Raw genomic sequence first — 17,726 nt, 5'->3', positions numbered from 1 at the left:
ACAGTGTATTATAGTTATAATTGAGAATTGAAGAACATTACACTTCAAGTATACTTACATATATATATATATATATATATAGGGTATAAAAGGGAGCATTTGTTGAGATAGATTATTAGTATTAATATATGCGAATATATAATATACTTGAAGTGTAATATTATAGTATATAAACGTTATTGTTACGTGACAATTAACTAGAGTTCTATTGAAGAGATGTAAATTAGGTCTAAGCAAAAAATATCATCTCCACGTGACTTCTATTAACAGAGCACGTCACTCGACACGACCTCGTTTCCCAGAACATTTTTATTCTAATTTGCTGTTCATGAGAACTTGGGCTACCTACACCCAATCACCCAAGAAGAGATCAAGAAAACAGCAACGGAACAAAATATGGTAAGCCACATTACAAGAAGCTGGGCCCAAACCCGCATACCCACTCGGGTCAATGTGCGGGAATTGTTCCTAATTTGGAATATCTTAATTTTAATAGTAAAATTTTCTCGTACCACGCAAGAAAACGGTGCAAATGCTTTTCCAACAACAAAACCGGGGTTTGTTCTCAATCGCCTGTACCAGTATTATTGAATTAGCTCAACTTATTATTATTATTATTATTATTATTATTATTATTATATAATATGTTTCATTTCCAGAGTCTCTCCGCGCAACGAGCTAGAACTGCGCAAGCCACCAAAAACCAGACAATAATCCGGTATGCACAAATTCTATCTCGGCGACCACACAGAACGCGCTGCACCCGCTCTGTTTTTCCTGCTGGCTGGACTACCCGCAACGAGACGAGTAGACGGGTTAGAATTGGATAGGACGGGAGGGGGTTCCTATTTTCCTTTTCGCTAGAAAATTCTAGCGATCCTGGTCGGCTTCCTCTCTCGGGCAGCCATTTTCTTGACGATTTTCTCTCTGCATCCCCCCACGTCCCACGTCCCACACCCTCCCCTAATTTACAGACACTAAATTCCCCCCTTCCTCAAAGAAACGGTGCTGATATCAGACGGTGAACAGCTGGTATTCAACCAAGCTTATTTGTTATTTTGGCACCATACCACTCAAGTCACTGCAAAATATGCAATAGAGCCTGTTTGTATATTGGTGATGGTTAGAATAGCTGGCAATAGACAACTGCTCAGTATGAAAAATTTGGGTGAAGTTAACGAAAGACCAGTTTTGCATCAGGTTAGTTTCTTAGTTGTTGTTTTTTGTATGGTATGGTATTGGCAATAAACCTTCCCATTACTGCTATTGTTGTTGATATAGATGATAATTCGTTTGCTTTCTAGATTTCTAGTTTTTGGAAATAAACAGCACACCATCAAGCACAACTTCAATTAAAATATATTCTCGATTTTCTTTATCAAGTAATGTTCTTCTGGTTATCTTTCGTTAATCTCGTAGGTCTTTTTCTACTTCAAATCAAGAGAATTTCACAGAATATCAAAGGAACTTTAGTTAACTAATTTTATTATTTTTCGAATTTTCGAATTTTTTGGATGCTGTGTTGGAAATTGGAAAAATTACTAAAATTATTTAATATATAAGCAATGCAAACGATGCTACTTCTTGTCACAATTATTTTTGTTTTCTCCCTTAGTTAACTTTATTCTTGTTTCTTTGTACTTCTTTTTAACTATTAATATTTTTATTTCTTTTCTTTCTTATTCACAACTCACCGTACACATATATCCACATATATTACAACAATAAAAAAATGTCTATTCCAACTACTCAAAAGGGTGTTATCTTCTACGAATCTAGAGGTAAGCTAGAATACAAGGACATTCCAGTCCCAACTCCAAAGGCCAACGAATTGTTGATCAACGTTAAGTACTCCGGTGTCTGTCACACCGATCTACACGCTTGGCACGGTGACTGGCCTTTGCCAGTTAAGCTACCATTAGTTGGTGGTCACGAAGGTGCCGGTGTCGTTGTTGCCATTGGTGAATCCGTTAAGGGATGGAAGATCGGTGACTACGCCGGTATTAAATGGTTAAACGGTTCTTGTATGAACTGTGAATACTGTGAACAAGGTAACGAATCTAACTGTCCAGAAGCTGACTTGTCCGGTTACACTCACGATGGTTCTTTCCAACAATACGCTACCGCTGATGCCATTCAAGCCGCTAAGATCCCAGTCGGTACTGACTTGGCTGAAGTCGCTCCAATTCTATGTGCCGGTGTTACCGTCTACAAGGCTCTAAAGTCTGCTAACCTAAGAGCCGGTGAATGGGTTGCCATTTCCGGTGCTGCTGGTGGTCTAGGTTCTCTAGCCGTCCAATACGCTAAGGCTATGGGTTACAGAGTCGTCGGTATTGACGGTGGTGACGAAAAGGAAAAGCTATTCAAGTCTATTGGTGGTGAATTCTTCGTCGATTTCACTAAGGAAAAGGACATCATTGGTACCATCATCAAGGCTACCAACGGTGGTGCTCACGGTGTTATCAACGTCTCCGTCTCTGAAGCTGCTATTGAAGCTTCTACCAAGTACGTCAGAGCTAACGGTACTTCCGTTCTAGTCGGTATGCCAGCTGGTGCCGTCTGTAGATCTGATGTCTTCGATCACGTTGTCAGATCCATCTCTATTGTCGGTTCTTACGTCGGTAACAGAGCTGACACCAGAGAAGCTCTAGACTTCTTCGCCAGAGGTCTAGTCAAGTCTCCAATCAAGATTGCTCCTCTATCTGACCTACCAGAAATTTTCGAAAAGATGGAGAAGGGTCAAATCGTCGGTAGATACGTTGTCGACACTTCCAAATAAGCGATTATTTAAGAATTATAAACTTTACATCCTTTTTATCTTTTCTTATTTAAATCACTCGCTATTTTGGTGATAATAAACTTATATACGCTTTTAAACATTAAACTCGTTAACGAATTCTATAATGATTTTATTCACATTGTGTTGTTTTTTTATTACAATCTTTTGTTTCTTTATATATTTATGTATGTTTTACGAATTGTTATGTAATGGTGGTGCTCCCATTCGAATCTTCTACGGTTTGAATAATGTCTTGTTCCACGAATTAAAAAAACATATATATATATTTAACGGTATAATTGGAAATCGCCCGAAGGGCGAACTAACAGAGAAAGTGAAACTACAGAACTCATTCTGTTATAGTTCAACAATAAATAAAAGAGTATACAAAATAGAGACAGCTTTCGTCCTAGATATACCCATTTTTGATAGCTTGGAGTTGCCTTATTGATCATACAATAAGTATACTACTACGAACTAAGAAGATGTTACTGAATCGTTTGCTCGGAGTAAGGTCCTTCTCCAGATGTAGTAATCAATTACAACAGACATCCTCTTCCATGAAAGCAGTTTCTGGTCGACTAAGAATCATACCTAAATTACAAACGTTTTATTCAGCAAACCCAATGCATGACAATAACATTAACCGTTTGGAAAGTTTATTACGTAAATACATTAAGTTACCAAGTCAAAGTGCCCTATTGAAGACTCACGGAGATCCAAATGCAAGAGCTGATATTAACACCCTATTACAATCACAAAATGGAAGTCGTCCATTGTGGATGTCTTTCAAGGATTATACCATCATTGGTGGTGGTTCTCGTTTGAAACCAACTCAATATACTGAATTGGTATTCCTATTGAACAAATTGCATAATATCGATCCACAATTAATAAATGATGACATCAAAGCAGAACTAGCTCGTTATTACAAGCATTCCTCTGCTGAGTTTGACAAAGTTAAAATCCCTAAGCTGGACGAGTTTGGTAGAAGTGTTGGTATAGGTAGAAGAAAATCTGCTACAGCAAAAGTGTTTGTAGTTAGGGGTGAAGGGAAAGTCTTGGTTAATAACAGACAATTAAATGACTATTTTGTGAAATTAAAGGATAGAGAAGCTGTGATGTACCCATTGCAAGTCATAAATGCTATCAGAAATTACAATGTTTTTGTAACTACTTCCGGAGGTGGCCCAACTGGTCAAGCAGATGCCGCTGGCCTAGCAATCGGTAAAGCAATGATCGCTTTCAACCCATTGCTGAAGACAAGATTACACAGAGCCGGTTGTCTAACTACAGACTACAGACGTGTGGAGAGAAAGAAACCAGGTAAGTTAAAAGCCAGAAAGTCACCAACATGGGTCAAGAGATAGTCGTACAGCTATTTCTTTTCACGTCTCGAGGATCTCACCTTGTAAATTTATCACCATAAAAGAAAAATATATATACATTCGTAACATGTAAATACAATAACATCAATTACACGTCCATTAAAGCGTCGTTTCGTTCAACGACATTAGATGATATACTTAATGAGAGTAGGAGTCTAATCTGTGATTATTATCACTTTATACGTTATGAGATTGTGCTTCTCCGACTGCCTGAAATTTTTCTCGATTTTTTTCTTCTTCATCCTGAATTTCAAATTTTTTTTTCAGGTAACTTACATAGAGAATATTTCTAGAAAGGTCATCACCATCCTAATTAACTGCGTTTATTAAAGTGTTTTCATTATTTTAAAAACCATATAGAAGCTCCAAATAGTGAACTACTAAAGTTTTATAGATTTTTTACAACACTTATTTGACACTCTTCCTTGTACTAGTCAAAAGAAAGGGTCATAATCTAAGCATTGCATAGTTCCTCACTTCAACAAAAATACACAACACACAATGGATCAAGAAAACGAAAGAAGTATCAGTAGGTTATGGAGAACCTTTAGAACTGTGAAGGAAATGGTCAGAGATAGAGGTTATTTCATCACACAAGAGGAAATTGATTTGTCCCTAGAAGATTTCAAGGCTAATTATACAAACCCAATGGGTAGACCAGAACGTAAAAAGATGTCCTTCCAAGCAAACCCAATAGAGGAAACCATTGCAAAGTTCCCAGAAATGGGTACTATGTGGGTGGAGTTCTGTGATGAGGTTGGTGTTGGTGTCAAGACCATGAAGACTTTTGTCATACATATTCAAGAAAAGAACTACCAAACAGGTATCTTTGTTTACCAAAACAACATCACTCCAAGTGCTATGAAGTTGGTTCCATCTATACCACCAGCTACAATTGAAACTTTCAACGAAGATTCTTTGATTGTTAATATTACACACCACGAATTGGTTCCAAAACACATCAGATTAAGCGAGGAAGAAAAGGTTGAATTATTGAAGAGATATAGATTAAAGGAATCTCAACTACCAAGAATTCAAAGGGCTGATCCAGTAGCATTATATTTGGGTCTAAAGAGAGGTGAAGTCGTCAAGATTATCAGAAAGAGTGAAACATCCGGTCGTTACGCAAGTTACAGAATTTGTATGTAGGCATATATTATTAGTATATTATTATCATTAGAATCATTAAATTAACTTTTTTTGTATTACATTTCGATTATATTTTTTTTTCCATTTTCCATATAGTCAAAACTAGATGAAAAAGGATTGAAACTAATTTATATAACTTCAATTAGTTCTTGGCACTAATCTTGCTGCCATAATTGAATCCTTTTTACCCTTCCACCAATCGGCATCGATTAATGAAATTGCTTTCTTGGGACTTACTTGTACACCATCTTCGCCTAAATATGTAGATCCAACAGTAACGATCAAGGAATCGACAATATCATCTCGAAGTAATAACTCATTAATAACAAATGCACCACCTTCAACCATAATTGATTTAATCCCAAATTCATTAGAGAGTCTATCAACCAATGTTTTCCAATCAATTCTCCCTTGGTGGCCGTCTATTATTAAATAGTCGATATATTCTTCTTCTACTTGGGGTTTCTCACTAACGACAATGATTGGCGATTTACCTTCACCATTTTTAAATAAATCATACATCTTTGAGCCAATAAATCTCCATTTCTGAGAAGGATCCAATATTATAGGTCTTGGTGAATATTCAGATAATTTAGACTCCGCAACATCTGGATGCCATTTACAGTTTAGACCAGGATCATCCGCAAGTACTGTTCCAGAGCCAATTAGAATACCATCGTGATGGTATCGTAGATAATGTGTCATTACTTTTGTCTCTACATCAGATATACTGGTTCGGATTCCAGGTCCCAGTGATATACGCGCATCGATAGATTGTGCGTATGTTAGTGTAACGAATGGCTTATTCTCAATATTGTGTTGTTCAGGGGGCAAATAAGATGCGAGGAAGGGGATCAAATCTTGCCTGATAGGATCTAAAGACATTGTAAAAACTTAAACTCGACGTTAGTCTTCTGGCGTGTCATCATTGTTATCAGAATGTCCTTCAATGGATCTGGTTTAGAAAAATATAAATAGTTCAGTGATTTGTCCTCTTGGAACACAAAGAGTTTCTTCCCTCAGCGAGAAAAAACAAACAAACTACGAAATTTATAATGAAAGTATGATTACGGAGATACGAAACTGTTCGAAATCATTATTAGGTTTATAATATAGAATATTCGTTCTCAGTCTTTGAATCTTCATTTAATCCATTAGATGTTCCAAAGTTTTGGTCTCGAGCAACTTGGGGTTTGTACTTTTTTGAGAGATCCAGATCTGATTTCTTCACAGTTTTTGAAAGAAGGTCTGATTTTGTGATATTCAAGTCAGTACTTTGGGATTCTAGATCCTTGTTACCTTTTTCATTCGATTTTAATTTATTTGCTTCTTTATTCTCGAACTCTAATTGTTTTTTCACAAGTTTATCTCTATGACGGTTTTCTCTCATTTTTTCTCTTTTCAACCATTCTTGTCTTTCGTATTCTGGATCAATTGTATCATCATCATTTAGTAGCATTGTACGACGAAGTATATCTTTGTCCGTAGTATAATCATTGGTGATTTGTGAATTAAGTTCATCTCTTTTATTTGCTTGATCATTTTCAAAATGAATTCTGTTCATTAATTGATCTTGAGAATTATCAAGTTTTTGAACTTTAACTAATTTTGAATCCTTTCTAGAATCGTCTAGTTTGATATCCTTTCCTTTACGTTTTAAGAATATAGGTTTATGTAAAACAATTTCCTCGTCAGAGCTCGAGTCTAAATCATCAGATGAATTGTAATCGTTTGAAGAGACGTCTTCACTGTTAGACATGCTTCTCTTGAGTATGATATACCGATATTGCAGTTGTTGCCTCTGAAAACAACTGCTGAACTAGTTTATTATGAAAGAAACGAACTTACAAAGAAATACATATATATACACTTTTCTTCCAAAACGGTATGATCGCTTTACCTCGATAATATTACATCTCATCACCCCTGCCTCAATAGAACAAATTCCTATTCGATGATTAAATTTAGATTTGTTTTTTCGTGAAAGTTGAAAAATGTGCCATTCAATCATCGCTTTGGCAAAAAAGAACTCATCATTTCTTATTCTAAGTGACAGGCAGAAAGACACAGTATCCCGATCAATCTCTATTGGAACAGTGGATATACAGATATACGAACTTGAATATTATGTATTTATACATTTATATGTTTATAAATCTATAGAGTCAACAACGTCAACAAAATGTGTTGCTTATATTCGATGAGCATGCTACCATTTCTCATATTTTCTAACACACCTAACTTTTTCAGGTAATGGTAAAGTTGGATTCTCAGGTAATATCAAATGTTCAAAGATTGTAGGTAAGAATTTTGGAGTAACACGACCCAACCATATTAAAGTCTGAGTGTCTCTCAAGTAAATTTGTACATTCCCAGCAAATTTATGGCCACCGACATGATTAATAAAGGATACCCTACAACCATCCGGTCTAAAATCCGAATTATCACGATAAAGACCATGAGTTTGCAACAGTTTATCCATTACTTTCTTCATATATGGAGCTGTAACACCACATCTTTTATCTCTTGTAGTATGTGAACAAATAAACACAAACGATTTGTCTGTAGCTAAAGAAACATTTGGGAATCTTTCAATAACTTGTTTTTTAGTTAATTCTTTGTTTAATATTATAGGAACCAATTTATCCAACGTTTTATCGACTTGATCTGACTTCAAATCATTGATCCAAATGAAATATGGTAAGATTAGAACGTTATTTTTCTTATGTCTCATCACATCAATATCCATGATATTGATAGGTTGAGAAGTGACACTACAAGTCAAAGTTTGCCCCTCACCGATTTTCTCGTATTGTTCCATATGAGATTCACACCATTTACTGATCTTATACTCTATAGAATCCACATCCTGCATGCATGCATCATGAGCCCAATCTATCTTGGAAGTAGGAACTATAAAATGTAATTTGGGACTCTTCGATGAATTCAATAGCGGAGTATCATAGTCGATCTGTAATTTAGAGAACACAGCCTCACCTTTCTCCATGTCCTCACTATCACAACCACCCGAACATTCAGACCCTGTCTCATCATCGTCCTTCTCATTATTACACACTTGGATTTCCTTCTGAATCTCAGCTAACGCAACAGCATTCACTTGGTCGGCCTCAGCTTTACTGACAAGAGGACGATCACCTTTAATGAAATCCGTGATACCCATACTTTAAAATACACCTTTCTTCTATTCTTGTCACTGCAACAGACTTTCCAAAGTTGGAGACACCGTTTTGAAACATATTATTCTGAAAGAAACCTAACGAACAGCTCGTCATATCAATATCAAAATCTTATATTCCAGCTTCTCTATCTCTCTTTATTGTAATAATATTGCTGGGTGCATTCTTTCGCCCCATCGATAAACCACGATCTTGTTTAAAAATCGTGCGGGTGCCAGCAGTTCTTGCGTTATATTCTCTGTCGAACAGCGAAAAAATATGGGGAATGAAATGTTAAGACTAATGACGATATTGGAAATGATACTTAGAAGTAATATAAGACAATACAATAAATGGAGTTCCCTAATTGGGAAAATAGTCTACTATAATTTTGTTTTGTTGAGTAAAAGATTATTTAGAACTGGAATTGTATATTCTTTATCGATTGCTATTAACGACAAAGAAGTTTTTGCACTTTATTTTACTTCGGATACTTTTTATTTGGAAGATCTGAAGATATCGAGAGTGTTTTTTTATTTATTTACAGAAAGCACACACACATATATTAAACATATAGGATACCACTGTTGCTGTTATTTCATACCCACCTACTGTCCCTTCTTTTTATTTTATTTTTGGTTAATGATTAATTCCCAGTGGTAGGTAGTTATTTCTTTTCATTTTTCAATTGACAGATTATATGTGTTCGAAATATTTTATATATTTGAATAAATCAGAACTTAAGATTATTAACTTTAAACAATTATAGTAATAATGAGATTAGGAGATTCGGATTATAATAATAGAATCAATATTGATAATAATGATAATACTAATAACAGTGGTATTTTGATCAATCCTTTATCAAATAATAATATAGGTCACTACAAAAGTAATAATAACAATGGTAACGATCTTCGTCAACTAGGACATAATTCTCATATGAATGTTGAATTGAACTATAATAATGGCATCAGTAATGATATTATAAATATAGGAACAATATCTACTAGAGTCGGTGGTAATATGCACGCGAATTTACCACCAAATGTTATTAAACCAGGAAATATGTATCCAAGTGGTATATATCAGCCAAATGCTCCAGAAAATAATCAATCCACTGGGGCAATAATAGGAACAACACCGTCATCCTCGTCTTCGTCTTACTATTTACCAAGAAGATTAATTAATAATTCTACCAATATAATGAATCCAACATCATTTGCTGGGGCAATGATGAATTCTACAGTTAGAAGTGCAATGGGTCGAGAGTATCAACCATATCAACCTAGTGAACCCACAATGGTACATGATCCATATTTATTCCGTTCACAAGAGACACCTGATCATATGCACCTGCCAAATCTTTATGGTCCTAATCCACAATTACAAGGGATGCAGATGCAAGTACAGTATCCTGTACAACAATTACAGCAGCACCCAAACCAGCACCCAAACCAGCAGTTACAACAACAGTTAGAACACCAACAGTTACAGCAGCAGCATCAATTACAACAATTACAACAATTACAACATCAACAGCCCATAGCGAAAAGAAGAGTAACGAGAGCTTGTGATTATTGTAGAAAAAGGAAAATTAGATGTGATCCTGTTAATCCTGACACACAAAAATGTAATAATTGTTTCAAAAATGATTTTGAATGTACTTTTTTCTTTCATGAAGAATTAGAAAGAAAGAAAAGAGATGCTCATTTGAAAGAACTGACTCCTGCTGTAGAAAATGATAATAATGTTGCCTCTAATTCAGTTAATGATGATGACATTATAGAAGATGATATTTTGCTAATTACAGAGTTGACCAACTCCAGTGATCCCAAGATTACAAAATTTATGAAAATAATGAACAACAGAATTAAGAAAATAGATAGAAAAGTTAAAGTAACCGAAGATATTTCCAAAAATATGAAACCAATGTTAGATAAATTGGTCGCAACAGATGGTACAATTTTTAACGAATATCAATTTGTAACCAGGATGGTACCAAGGAAATATACTCAAAGCTTAATAACACCTCTGGTAATGAAATGGATCCTACGAGAAACTCCGACAGAGGAAACACCAGAAGAATACATTAAACCTTTGGAGGATATGTTTGATCATTCAATAAAATGGTATACAATTCAAAAGAAAAGAATTGTCAATTTTTCATCATTCTTAAACAGAAATAATGGGATGAATATATATCCATTACCGGATAGAGACACTACTGATATATTATTAAGATGTTTCTACGAGTCGGTTATTCACACATCATTAATCGATCATATTTCTTCAATAGAAATTTTCCAACTTTCCCAAAAATATTATGTTAGTGGACCGTCAACATTAAGCTTCTCTGAAAGATTCTTTGTGAGCATTTGCATATTTGGTGGTGTAAAATTTGCCGTATTTCAAGGGGTAAATAGGACGTTTTTACCGGATATTGAAGTTCTTAAAAATGTGGGAACACAGATGTTTTGTAATCTGATGTTGTTCTATAATATATCAACTGAAGGATCTTCTGATTTATTATATCTTAAGGGCCTTTTGGTATTATCAAAGTTATGTCACCTAATGTTAAATAGTCAAATTGCTTACGAGATATTAGAGCAAGCCAGACGTGTAGCGCTAGCATTAGGGTTGAATAGGGATGAAACATACCATAATATGGCTCCAAACATGGCAATCACTAAAATGGGTATTTGGGCATATCTAATCTGTAGAGACAGAACCCTGGCTTCCGATTTATCAAAGCCATTCCTAGTGAAAAATACCTATCTTGATTTTAGTTCTAGTAATGCGAATACCGCTATATTCGATAAGATCATCTCTTTCCATTCAACGTCAAGTTTGATAAATGGTAAAAAAAGCAGCATAACAGAGGCAGATTTGCAAAAAATAATGAAATGCAGCGATACAAGAGAGCGCATTGACATTTTGGTCTCATATCCTGAATATATTCCATTTGTCCTTAATTATCATGGGTTTCATCTTTTTGAGCTGGACGGAGTTGTTTATGAAGCGTGTTTTTATGTGAATACTACAAACAATGTCTCGTTTGAGGAGAAATTCGATGAAGTGGTAGATATAAATGATCGTTTACGTATTTGGTTAGAATCGTTAAGTCCAGCAATGAGATTAGATTCTTATGAGGAATATTTTATTTTATTGAAATTAAAGAAAAAGGATGAGGGTCTTGATCACGAATATGAGGGTCTCTGCACCAGGGTACTTACATCGCATCTCCATTTCTATTCATTGTCTTTGACCGTTGCACAGTTCGCTCTCTCTATGATTCGTGATAACTTTGAAGCAAGTATGCGATCTAAGAAGGATACTAAAAAGCTTATGATAGCATTTGAAACCCAATATTTAGATTCAGCTGAACAAATATTGATTATTTTTCGTAATTTTTCTAATGTATCTATCAGGTATCTGGAAATTCGAGAGTATGTTATGTCTGCAATTTTTACACTTATTCTCTATGTTATAGATAACCAAGGAGATAAAGATAAATTTATTGCGAACGCTTTGGTAATCAAGGGTCTCTAAAAGACTTTTAACTATATGTCCAGATTTATTGAAGAGGACTTTGTATCTGATAGTGTCAAATTTGTGGCGGATTTATTTATTTTTGCATTTTTAATGAAATCGGCTATACTTTCCTTCAACAATAAGAATAGTCTTGCGGGTTCGTACAATTTTCATCCGGAAGATTATAACGAAATAATTCGAAGATTAACAGAGTTAATGAAGAAAATCAAGGAGAACGAATTGTCTATCTTTAAATCATGTATTACTAGTACTATCCGTAATGGTTCTAATAAGATATTAACAGATATTACAAAAGAGTTTTTAGAGCTCCTTGAATCTGATGAATACCTCTTGAGCAGCAGCCACTTAACTAGGAAGCCTATACCAAACCTTAAGGATCTATATGATGTAGTTTCGATGCATCCATTCAAATGGGATATCGATTCTCCAGTGCAACCCGATCTGGATGGACCAGAGTTACGTGAGAGTTTATTCGATAATGATGATGGGTTTTTCAATCATTTCCCGTACAGTGAATTTTTTTACGATCGAAATTTCTCTTTTGATAAGACTCTAGGAGAGATGAATATGTAAAAAATCTTCCAACTGTATGTATCTAGATATACATTCATATTTCTCATTAAAATTCGTTATTTAAAAGTTAAGTTATATATAGACGATTAAATAGATAAACTGTATAGGATACTAACGAAAATTGATCTAACCGACAACTTTATCTCTTCCAGTAAAACCAGGAACAATAGCGGCAAAATCTTCATCTATGTATCTGTAAGGGTTGATCTTACCGACGTTATCCAAAGCTTGGAGATCACCTTCATTTAAACAAACAAAGCCAACATTATTAGCTAATCTTTGAGGGTTCAGTGATCTTGGAATAACGATGTTACCTTTTCTAATATGGTAAGATATCAAAATATCATTAGCAGAAACGTTATATTTCTTAGATAATTCCTGAACTAATGGAATTTTGAGGTTTGGAGCACCATTGGAACCCAATGGTGAATAAGCGGTTAGCAAAATATCATTGTCATGACAAAACTTGTTCATTTCCAATTGAGGTAAACGAGGATGCATTTCCACTTGATTGACCACCGGCTTAACAGTGCATTGGTCCAGCACAATTTGAAGGTACTCGATTGGATAATTAGAAACACCGATGGATCTAACTCTGTGGTCTGATGGATCTAAATATATTTTCTCCATATCCTTATATGTTTGTAACCAATCACCCTTTGGATCATAAATTGGTTTACCTAAAGCATCCACTGGATTCCTGGACAAATCACTGATACCACTGACCAAATCTTCGACCTTGGCATAGCATAAAGGCCAATGATGTAAAAACATATCAACATAATCAATTCCTAGTCTTTCGAGTGACTCGTCTAACGATTGGCTCACTTTGTCCCAATAGACAGGCCAAACCTTAGTAGTGATAAAGACGTCACTTCTCTTGATTTCTCCTTCCTGAAATAATTCCCTTAGTGCCTCACCTATGTATGGTTCTGTACCATAACACCAAGCTGTATCAATATGTCTATAACCGGCTTTGATAGCAGCTTTAACAGCCTCCTTGGTATCAACAAATCTGTCGGCTGGGGATGCAGTACCTAACCCTAAGGCCGGTACACTAACACCGTTGTTTAATTTGAAGGAAATTTCTGTGGATTCAGGATGTAGCATAATTTAAACTTAATTCAAGCACTGTTCGTATTTAAAATATGTGATTTCGTGGTAGTTGAATAATAATTAAGATTGATTGAATGTATAAGTCGTAGTTAATAATTTAATATGTCACCCTTATATAAGCTCAAACTCTTATTTTTCACATTGCCTGTCGGACCTTTTGATAAAAAAAGACTGACTACGGGCGGAGATAAAAAAATGATTGACTGAAGTGCCTGCTCAGACCTTCATTGAAAGGTTGGTTATTAATTCCGGGCGGAGATAGTAATATCCTTTACTTCTATTTAAATAATCAATCTATTCTCTATATAACTTTTTCGAATTTATTTAAAATATATACCTAAAGGGCAGATTCTTCATTCCTTGTTGGTCTAATTTGATAGCTAATTTTGTTAACTGGAGTCACACTTCTTAATACCTTGCTACAATCTGCTGGTTTCCGAAGATATTATTTTGTTCATGAAGTGTTGAGATGCTTCGCCTCTGGGTTTTAAACTGTTTGTGATCCTGTAGTTCATCATTCTCAACTAAACCCTGAGGTAAGAATTTCAACTGAGCTTGGTTTCTGAACTCTGCAAGTTGTTGGGTTAAAAACTTATTTGATCTAAATAATTGACCGTATCTAACGAGAAGTACATTAGACAAATGTATATTTGTATTTTCTGAAAAAAATTGACTTATCAATGACTTTGATTTTTCAAAATCTTTATCATGATGGAAATCATTTACAAGTTCGTGGTCAAAAGAAATATTGTAATTCATTAATTCAAGTTTATCGTCAAATATTTTATTTGTTTGATATGGTAATACATTCTTCGATCTTTGCGATAAATTCTTCATAAATTGTATAGATATATCTTTGAAAAATGATAAAGTTTTCAAAAGCTTCTTAAGTTCTCTTATTTTTTCTTCATTTAGTTTCGTTTTTTGGTTTCTTGTAGCAGTTATATGATTCATCGCTTCACTTTTAGCTTGTTCTTGAAGTTTTAACCTACGCAAATTCGATGTTAATTGATCTATTTTATTTTTGTCTAGTTGTCTTTCAAGCTCTAACCTTTGAGTTTTGGCTTCTTCTTTAGACATTCTTTCTTTTAATTCGTTGAATGTCTCTTCTGGAATGACTTTATTTTTTTGTTTACTTTCTTTTTTAATGATTTCTGCCTTTAGATCGTTAATTTTTTTCTCTTGATAATCTAGTTTTGTTATTGCTGAATTTATTAATAACTCACTTAATTCTTGGATATCAATTGCAGAAATTAAAGTACAACTTTCTCTATCATTTTCGATTGATAATAAACTCCAAACCGCTTTTAAATTATTCATTATTTGTTCTCTATCAATAAAATCAGAATCTGGACAATATTTATTCGGAGTCTCAAAAACAAACTTATATGGATCTCTGGTATCCATCTCAATCAATTGACTTTTTAACGGAGAGTTTGAGATTATAGAACTTCTGAGTAAAGACTCTTGAAATTGTTCTGTATCTTCGTTGTCTGCTTTATTTGCATCGTTAAAATGGGGGTCTTCTTTTGGGTCAGAGATTTTATTTCTCATTCCAAAAGTTAAATCTAATTTACCTCTGTTTTCGACTCTTCTTTCTTCACTGTCAGTACTACTTATATATTGCTCATTATTGATATGGAATAAGCCATGTTCCGTATCTCTAATGTTTGCTAATTGTGGCGAAACTTGCAATTTATAATCTAATGCATCTCTAAATGTATTATCCGTTGTCTCGTCACCATCTAAATTCTCTAAATTATTTGGGGTATTAGCACCAATTGGCATAATATGTGTACCCTTTGAAGTTAAAGAACTTTTTGTTGAGGTGTCTTTGAAATTATCAAAAAATTGCCGAAATGAATCTCTGGTTGAATTTGTTCTATATGGAATATCGATGTGTTTCTTTGATGAATGGCTACCATTTGTTAATGCCTTTCTTATTGAGGTTTGTTCAATCAAACCCAACCACTTCTTTTTGGTCTCTGTATTTCTCTTTGTAAGAGTTCTCATAACATCTTCCTTAACTTTTTTCTTTTCATTTCTATCAAAATTAAAAAAAGATAATTTTTTCTTCTTATTGACATATGAGGTTAAACCATTAGCTACATGCAGCTTGTTATTGTCGGCTCCAAGATTGTTTTCTTTGGAAAGTAAAGATGTTGATGGTGATAATTTTAAGTTTGAAATGTTGTCATTTTCATCGAAGAGACTATCCAATGCAGAAAGTTTATTAAATTGATGCATATTAACCAAAGACTGTGGTGATCTTATTCCAATTCTCTTAGGCCTGGTAATTGGAAAAAAACAGAGAAATGTGTAAACTACAGAAAGTAAAAGAAAATAAAGTAATGTTTGTTTTTTTACATAAATATGTACAATTATAAATTTATATATTTTAATTCAGGAAAAAAAATATTGATTTATCTAATTCTTGATTTTGTGTCGTTCTGCTTTTCAATTCCTCGAAAATGAAAGAAAAAAAAGAGTGGAAAAAAAAATTAAGGTATTAAAATTTAAAATTATTATTATAGAAAATATACGTATAGATAAATATTCATTAAATGCAAAAGGGGATGGGATGGAGGATATTAAAACATATGAGATGTCATACAACTGAATCGTCTAGATCATCAATCTCATCATATACTTCAGAGGATGGTCCCAATTTCTTGTTAAGTGATGTACTTGAATAACCTGAGTTTGGTTTTCTTAAATGACTATCATGATCATCATATAGGAAAAATTGAATGAATATTGTCATATCCATTAATAAAGTACCTGAACTCCCTAATAACCAGGAAAAGTTTATAATTAAATATTGGTACTCCATTGAAACTACTAATAATGATATAATGAAAAGTATATTCCCTAGACAGGCAAAAAGGAAAAATAATAATGATATTCCAATGCATGACTTTCTCTTATAATTTAAATGAATTTGAGGGATACGTGAACTTAAATATAGTATTGCACTGATATACCCAAATATTTGACCCCATATATTAACGGTCAATTGCGGTGGTTGTGAGATTGGTTTTTTCTCGATGCCATTACGGGATTCTCTTATAAATGATACGTACCATGACAAAAAGCCTGCACCAAGGACGGTAATTACAGCAAATATATTATATAACAAATTGTTTTTAGTGTGCTTTTTGTGAGGATCACAATCGGATAGTAGTGGTTCTAATTCATCAATATGTGACGTTGTTGGTGAGAGTAATATAGGCTCCATATCAACTAAATTTTCGCTACTAGATAAATTTCTTATACCTACATTATTTGTTTGTTCTTCTCTTTGCCTGTAACAAAGATATTGTAATATTAATATTAAATCTGCCAAAGTGTAATATGCGGCTAATAGAATCACAGTTAATAACAACCCTTGTATGAGTGATCCTAACAGGTTAAATATATCACCAATAAGCCATAGTACCAAAAAATGTAAAGATAGTCCTCTAGTAGATTTTGTCTTGTATATTTCATATATCTGAGGAATGAAAACGATAATCCAACATGATATCGATAGTGTCCCCGTGAGCTCACTAATTATTGGTTTCGTCCACTCAATAACGGAAAGATCAGACATCCAAGTCATGAGTGTTTGTATATGTGTTTGATATATAACTCGTAGTATTTATAACAGTCACTTAGTTCAGTTTATATATTTGTATCTTCGTCTCATCTGTTCCCCTTGTCACAGTCTCTTTTTCTTATATCATGGTTTTGATCCCAATGACCCTTAAAGTTGGAGTGACTTCGCTCTGTTGATTTCGGATTGCCGATTTTAATTTCGCAATTTGCTGAGAATAGGCGTTGAGGAGATTTAGCAATGGTTTCTCTGTCATTTGAAATAAGATAGGTTCATCTAAGGATGTCATTGAAACGTTATTAGGATTACTTGGAGTTATTGTCACGAATCTGATTTTCCAGGCATTGGTAAGATCGTAAGCAGCAAAAATTTATATAGATACAGACGTATTGAAA

The 17,726-nt window shown here is 34.1% G+C and overlaps 9 protein-coding genes across 9 annotated transcripts; 3 read left to right on the top strand and 6 right to left on the bottom strand.

The window, feature by feature from the left end:
- Positions 1 to 1,732: 1,732 nt before the first annotated feature.
- ADH5 (alcohol dehydrogenase ADH5) lies at positions 1,733 to 2,779 on the top strand (the record flags this gene model as incomplete). Its single annotated transcript, XM_041549545.1, has 1 exon — positions 1,733 to 2,779. The coding sequence occupies one exon, from the start codon at positions 1,733 to 1,735 to the stop codon at positions 2,777 to 2,779; it is 1,047 nt and encodes a 348-aa protein (XP_041405479.1).
- A 485-nt stretch (positions 2,780 to 3,264) lies between these two features.
- On the top strand, positions 3,265 to 4,149 carry MRPS9 (mitochondrial 37S ribosomal protein uS9m; the record flags this gene model as incomplete). The annotated part of the gene is made up of 1 exon (XM_041549544.1): positions 3,265 to 4,149. The coding sequence occupies one exon, from the start codon at positions 3,265 to 3,267 to the stop codon at positions 4,147 to 4,149; it is 885 nt and encodes a 294-aa protein (XP_041405478.1).
- Positions 4,150 to 4,668: 519 nt separating this feature from the next.
- On the top strand, positions 4,669 to 5,316 carry RPB5 (DNA-directed RNA polymerase core subunit RPB5; the record flags this gene model as incomplete). Its single annotated transcript, XM_041549543.1, has 1 exon — positions 4,669 to 5,316. The coding sequence occupies one exon, from the start codon at positions 4,669 to 4,671 to the stop codon at positions 5,314 to 5,316; it is 648 nt and encodes a 215-aa protein (XP_041405477.1).
- A 138-nt stretch (positions 5,317 to 5,454) lies between these two features.
- RIB7 (2,5-diamino-6-(ribosylamino)-4(3H)-pyrimidinone 5'-phosphate reductase) lies at positions 5,455 to 6,201 on the bottom strand (the record flags this gene model as incomplete). The annotated part of the gene is made up of 1 exon (XM_041549542.1): positions 5,455 to 6,201. The coding sequence occupies one exon, from the start codon at positions 6,199 to 6,201 to the stop codon at positions 5,455 to 5,457; it is 747 nt and encodes a 248-aa protein (XP_041405476.1).
- Positions 6,202 to 6,421: 220 nt separating this feature from the next.
- Positions 6,422 to 7,075, bottom strand: SPP381 (U4/U6-U5 snRNP complex subunit SPP381; the record flags this gene model as incomplete). The annotated part of the gene is made up of 1 exon (XM_041549541.1): positions 6,422 to 7,075. One exon carries the CDS (start codon positions 7,073 to 7,075, stop codon positions 6,422 to 6,424), a length of 654 nt encoding a protein of 217 aa, XP_041405475.1.
- A 450-nt stretch (positions 7,076 to 7,525) lies between these two features.
- APD1 (Apd1p) lies at positions 7,526 to 8,497 on the bottom strand (the record flags this gene model as incomplete). The annotated part of the gene is made up of 1 exon (XM_041549540.1): positions 7,526 to 8,497. The coding sequence occupies one exon, from the start codon at positions 8,495 to 8,497 to the stop codon at positions 7,526 to 7,528; it is 972 nt and encodes a 323-aa protein (XP_041405474.1).
- Positions 8,498 to 12,746: 4,249 nt separating this feature from the next.
- Positions 12,747 to 13,730, bottom strand: ARA1 (D-arabinose 1-dehydrogenase (NAD(P)(+)) ARA1; the record flags this gene model as incomplete). Its single annotated transcript, XM_041549539.1, has 1 exon — positions 12,747 to 13,730. One exon carries the CDS (start codon positions 13,728 to 13,730, stop codon positions 12,747 to 12,749), a length of 984 nt encoding a protein of 327 aa, XP_041405473.1.
- Positions 13,731 to 14,144: 414 nt separating this feature from the next.
- On the bottom strand, positions 14,145 to 15,983 carry KABA2_03S01694 (uncharacterized protein; the record flags this gene model as incomplete). The annotated part of the gene is made up of 1 exon (XM_041549538.1): positions 14,145 to 15,983. The coding sequence occupies one exon, from the start codon at positions 15,981 to 15,983 to the stop codon at positions 14,145 to 14,147; it is 1,839 nt and encodes a 612-aa protein (XP_041405472.1).
- A 361-nt stretch (positions 15,984 to 16,344) lies between these two features.
- RTC2 (cationic amino acid transporter) lies at positions 16,345 to 17,337 on the bottom strand (the record flags this gene model as incomplete). Its single annotated transcript, XM_041549537.1, has 1 exon — positions 16,345 to 17,337. The coding sequence occupies one exon, from the start codon at positions 17,335 to 17,337 to the stop codon at positions 16,345 to 16,347; it is 993 nt and encodes a 330-aa protein (XP_041405471.1).
- Positions 17,338 to 17,726: the final 389 nt, after the last annotated feature.

Source organism: Maudiozyma barnettii (genome assembly GCF_903064755.1).
Source record: "Maudiozyma barnettii strain CLIB 1767 genome assembly, contig: KABA2_03, whole genome shotgun sequence".
Taxonomy (NCBI): Eukaryota; Fungi; Ascomycota; class Saccharomycetes; order Saccharomycetales; family Saccharomycetaceae; genus Maudiozyma; species Maudiozyma barnettii.
Note: the sequence above shows the minus strand (reverse complement) of the source record. Positions and strands in the feature narration are given on the sequence as shown.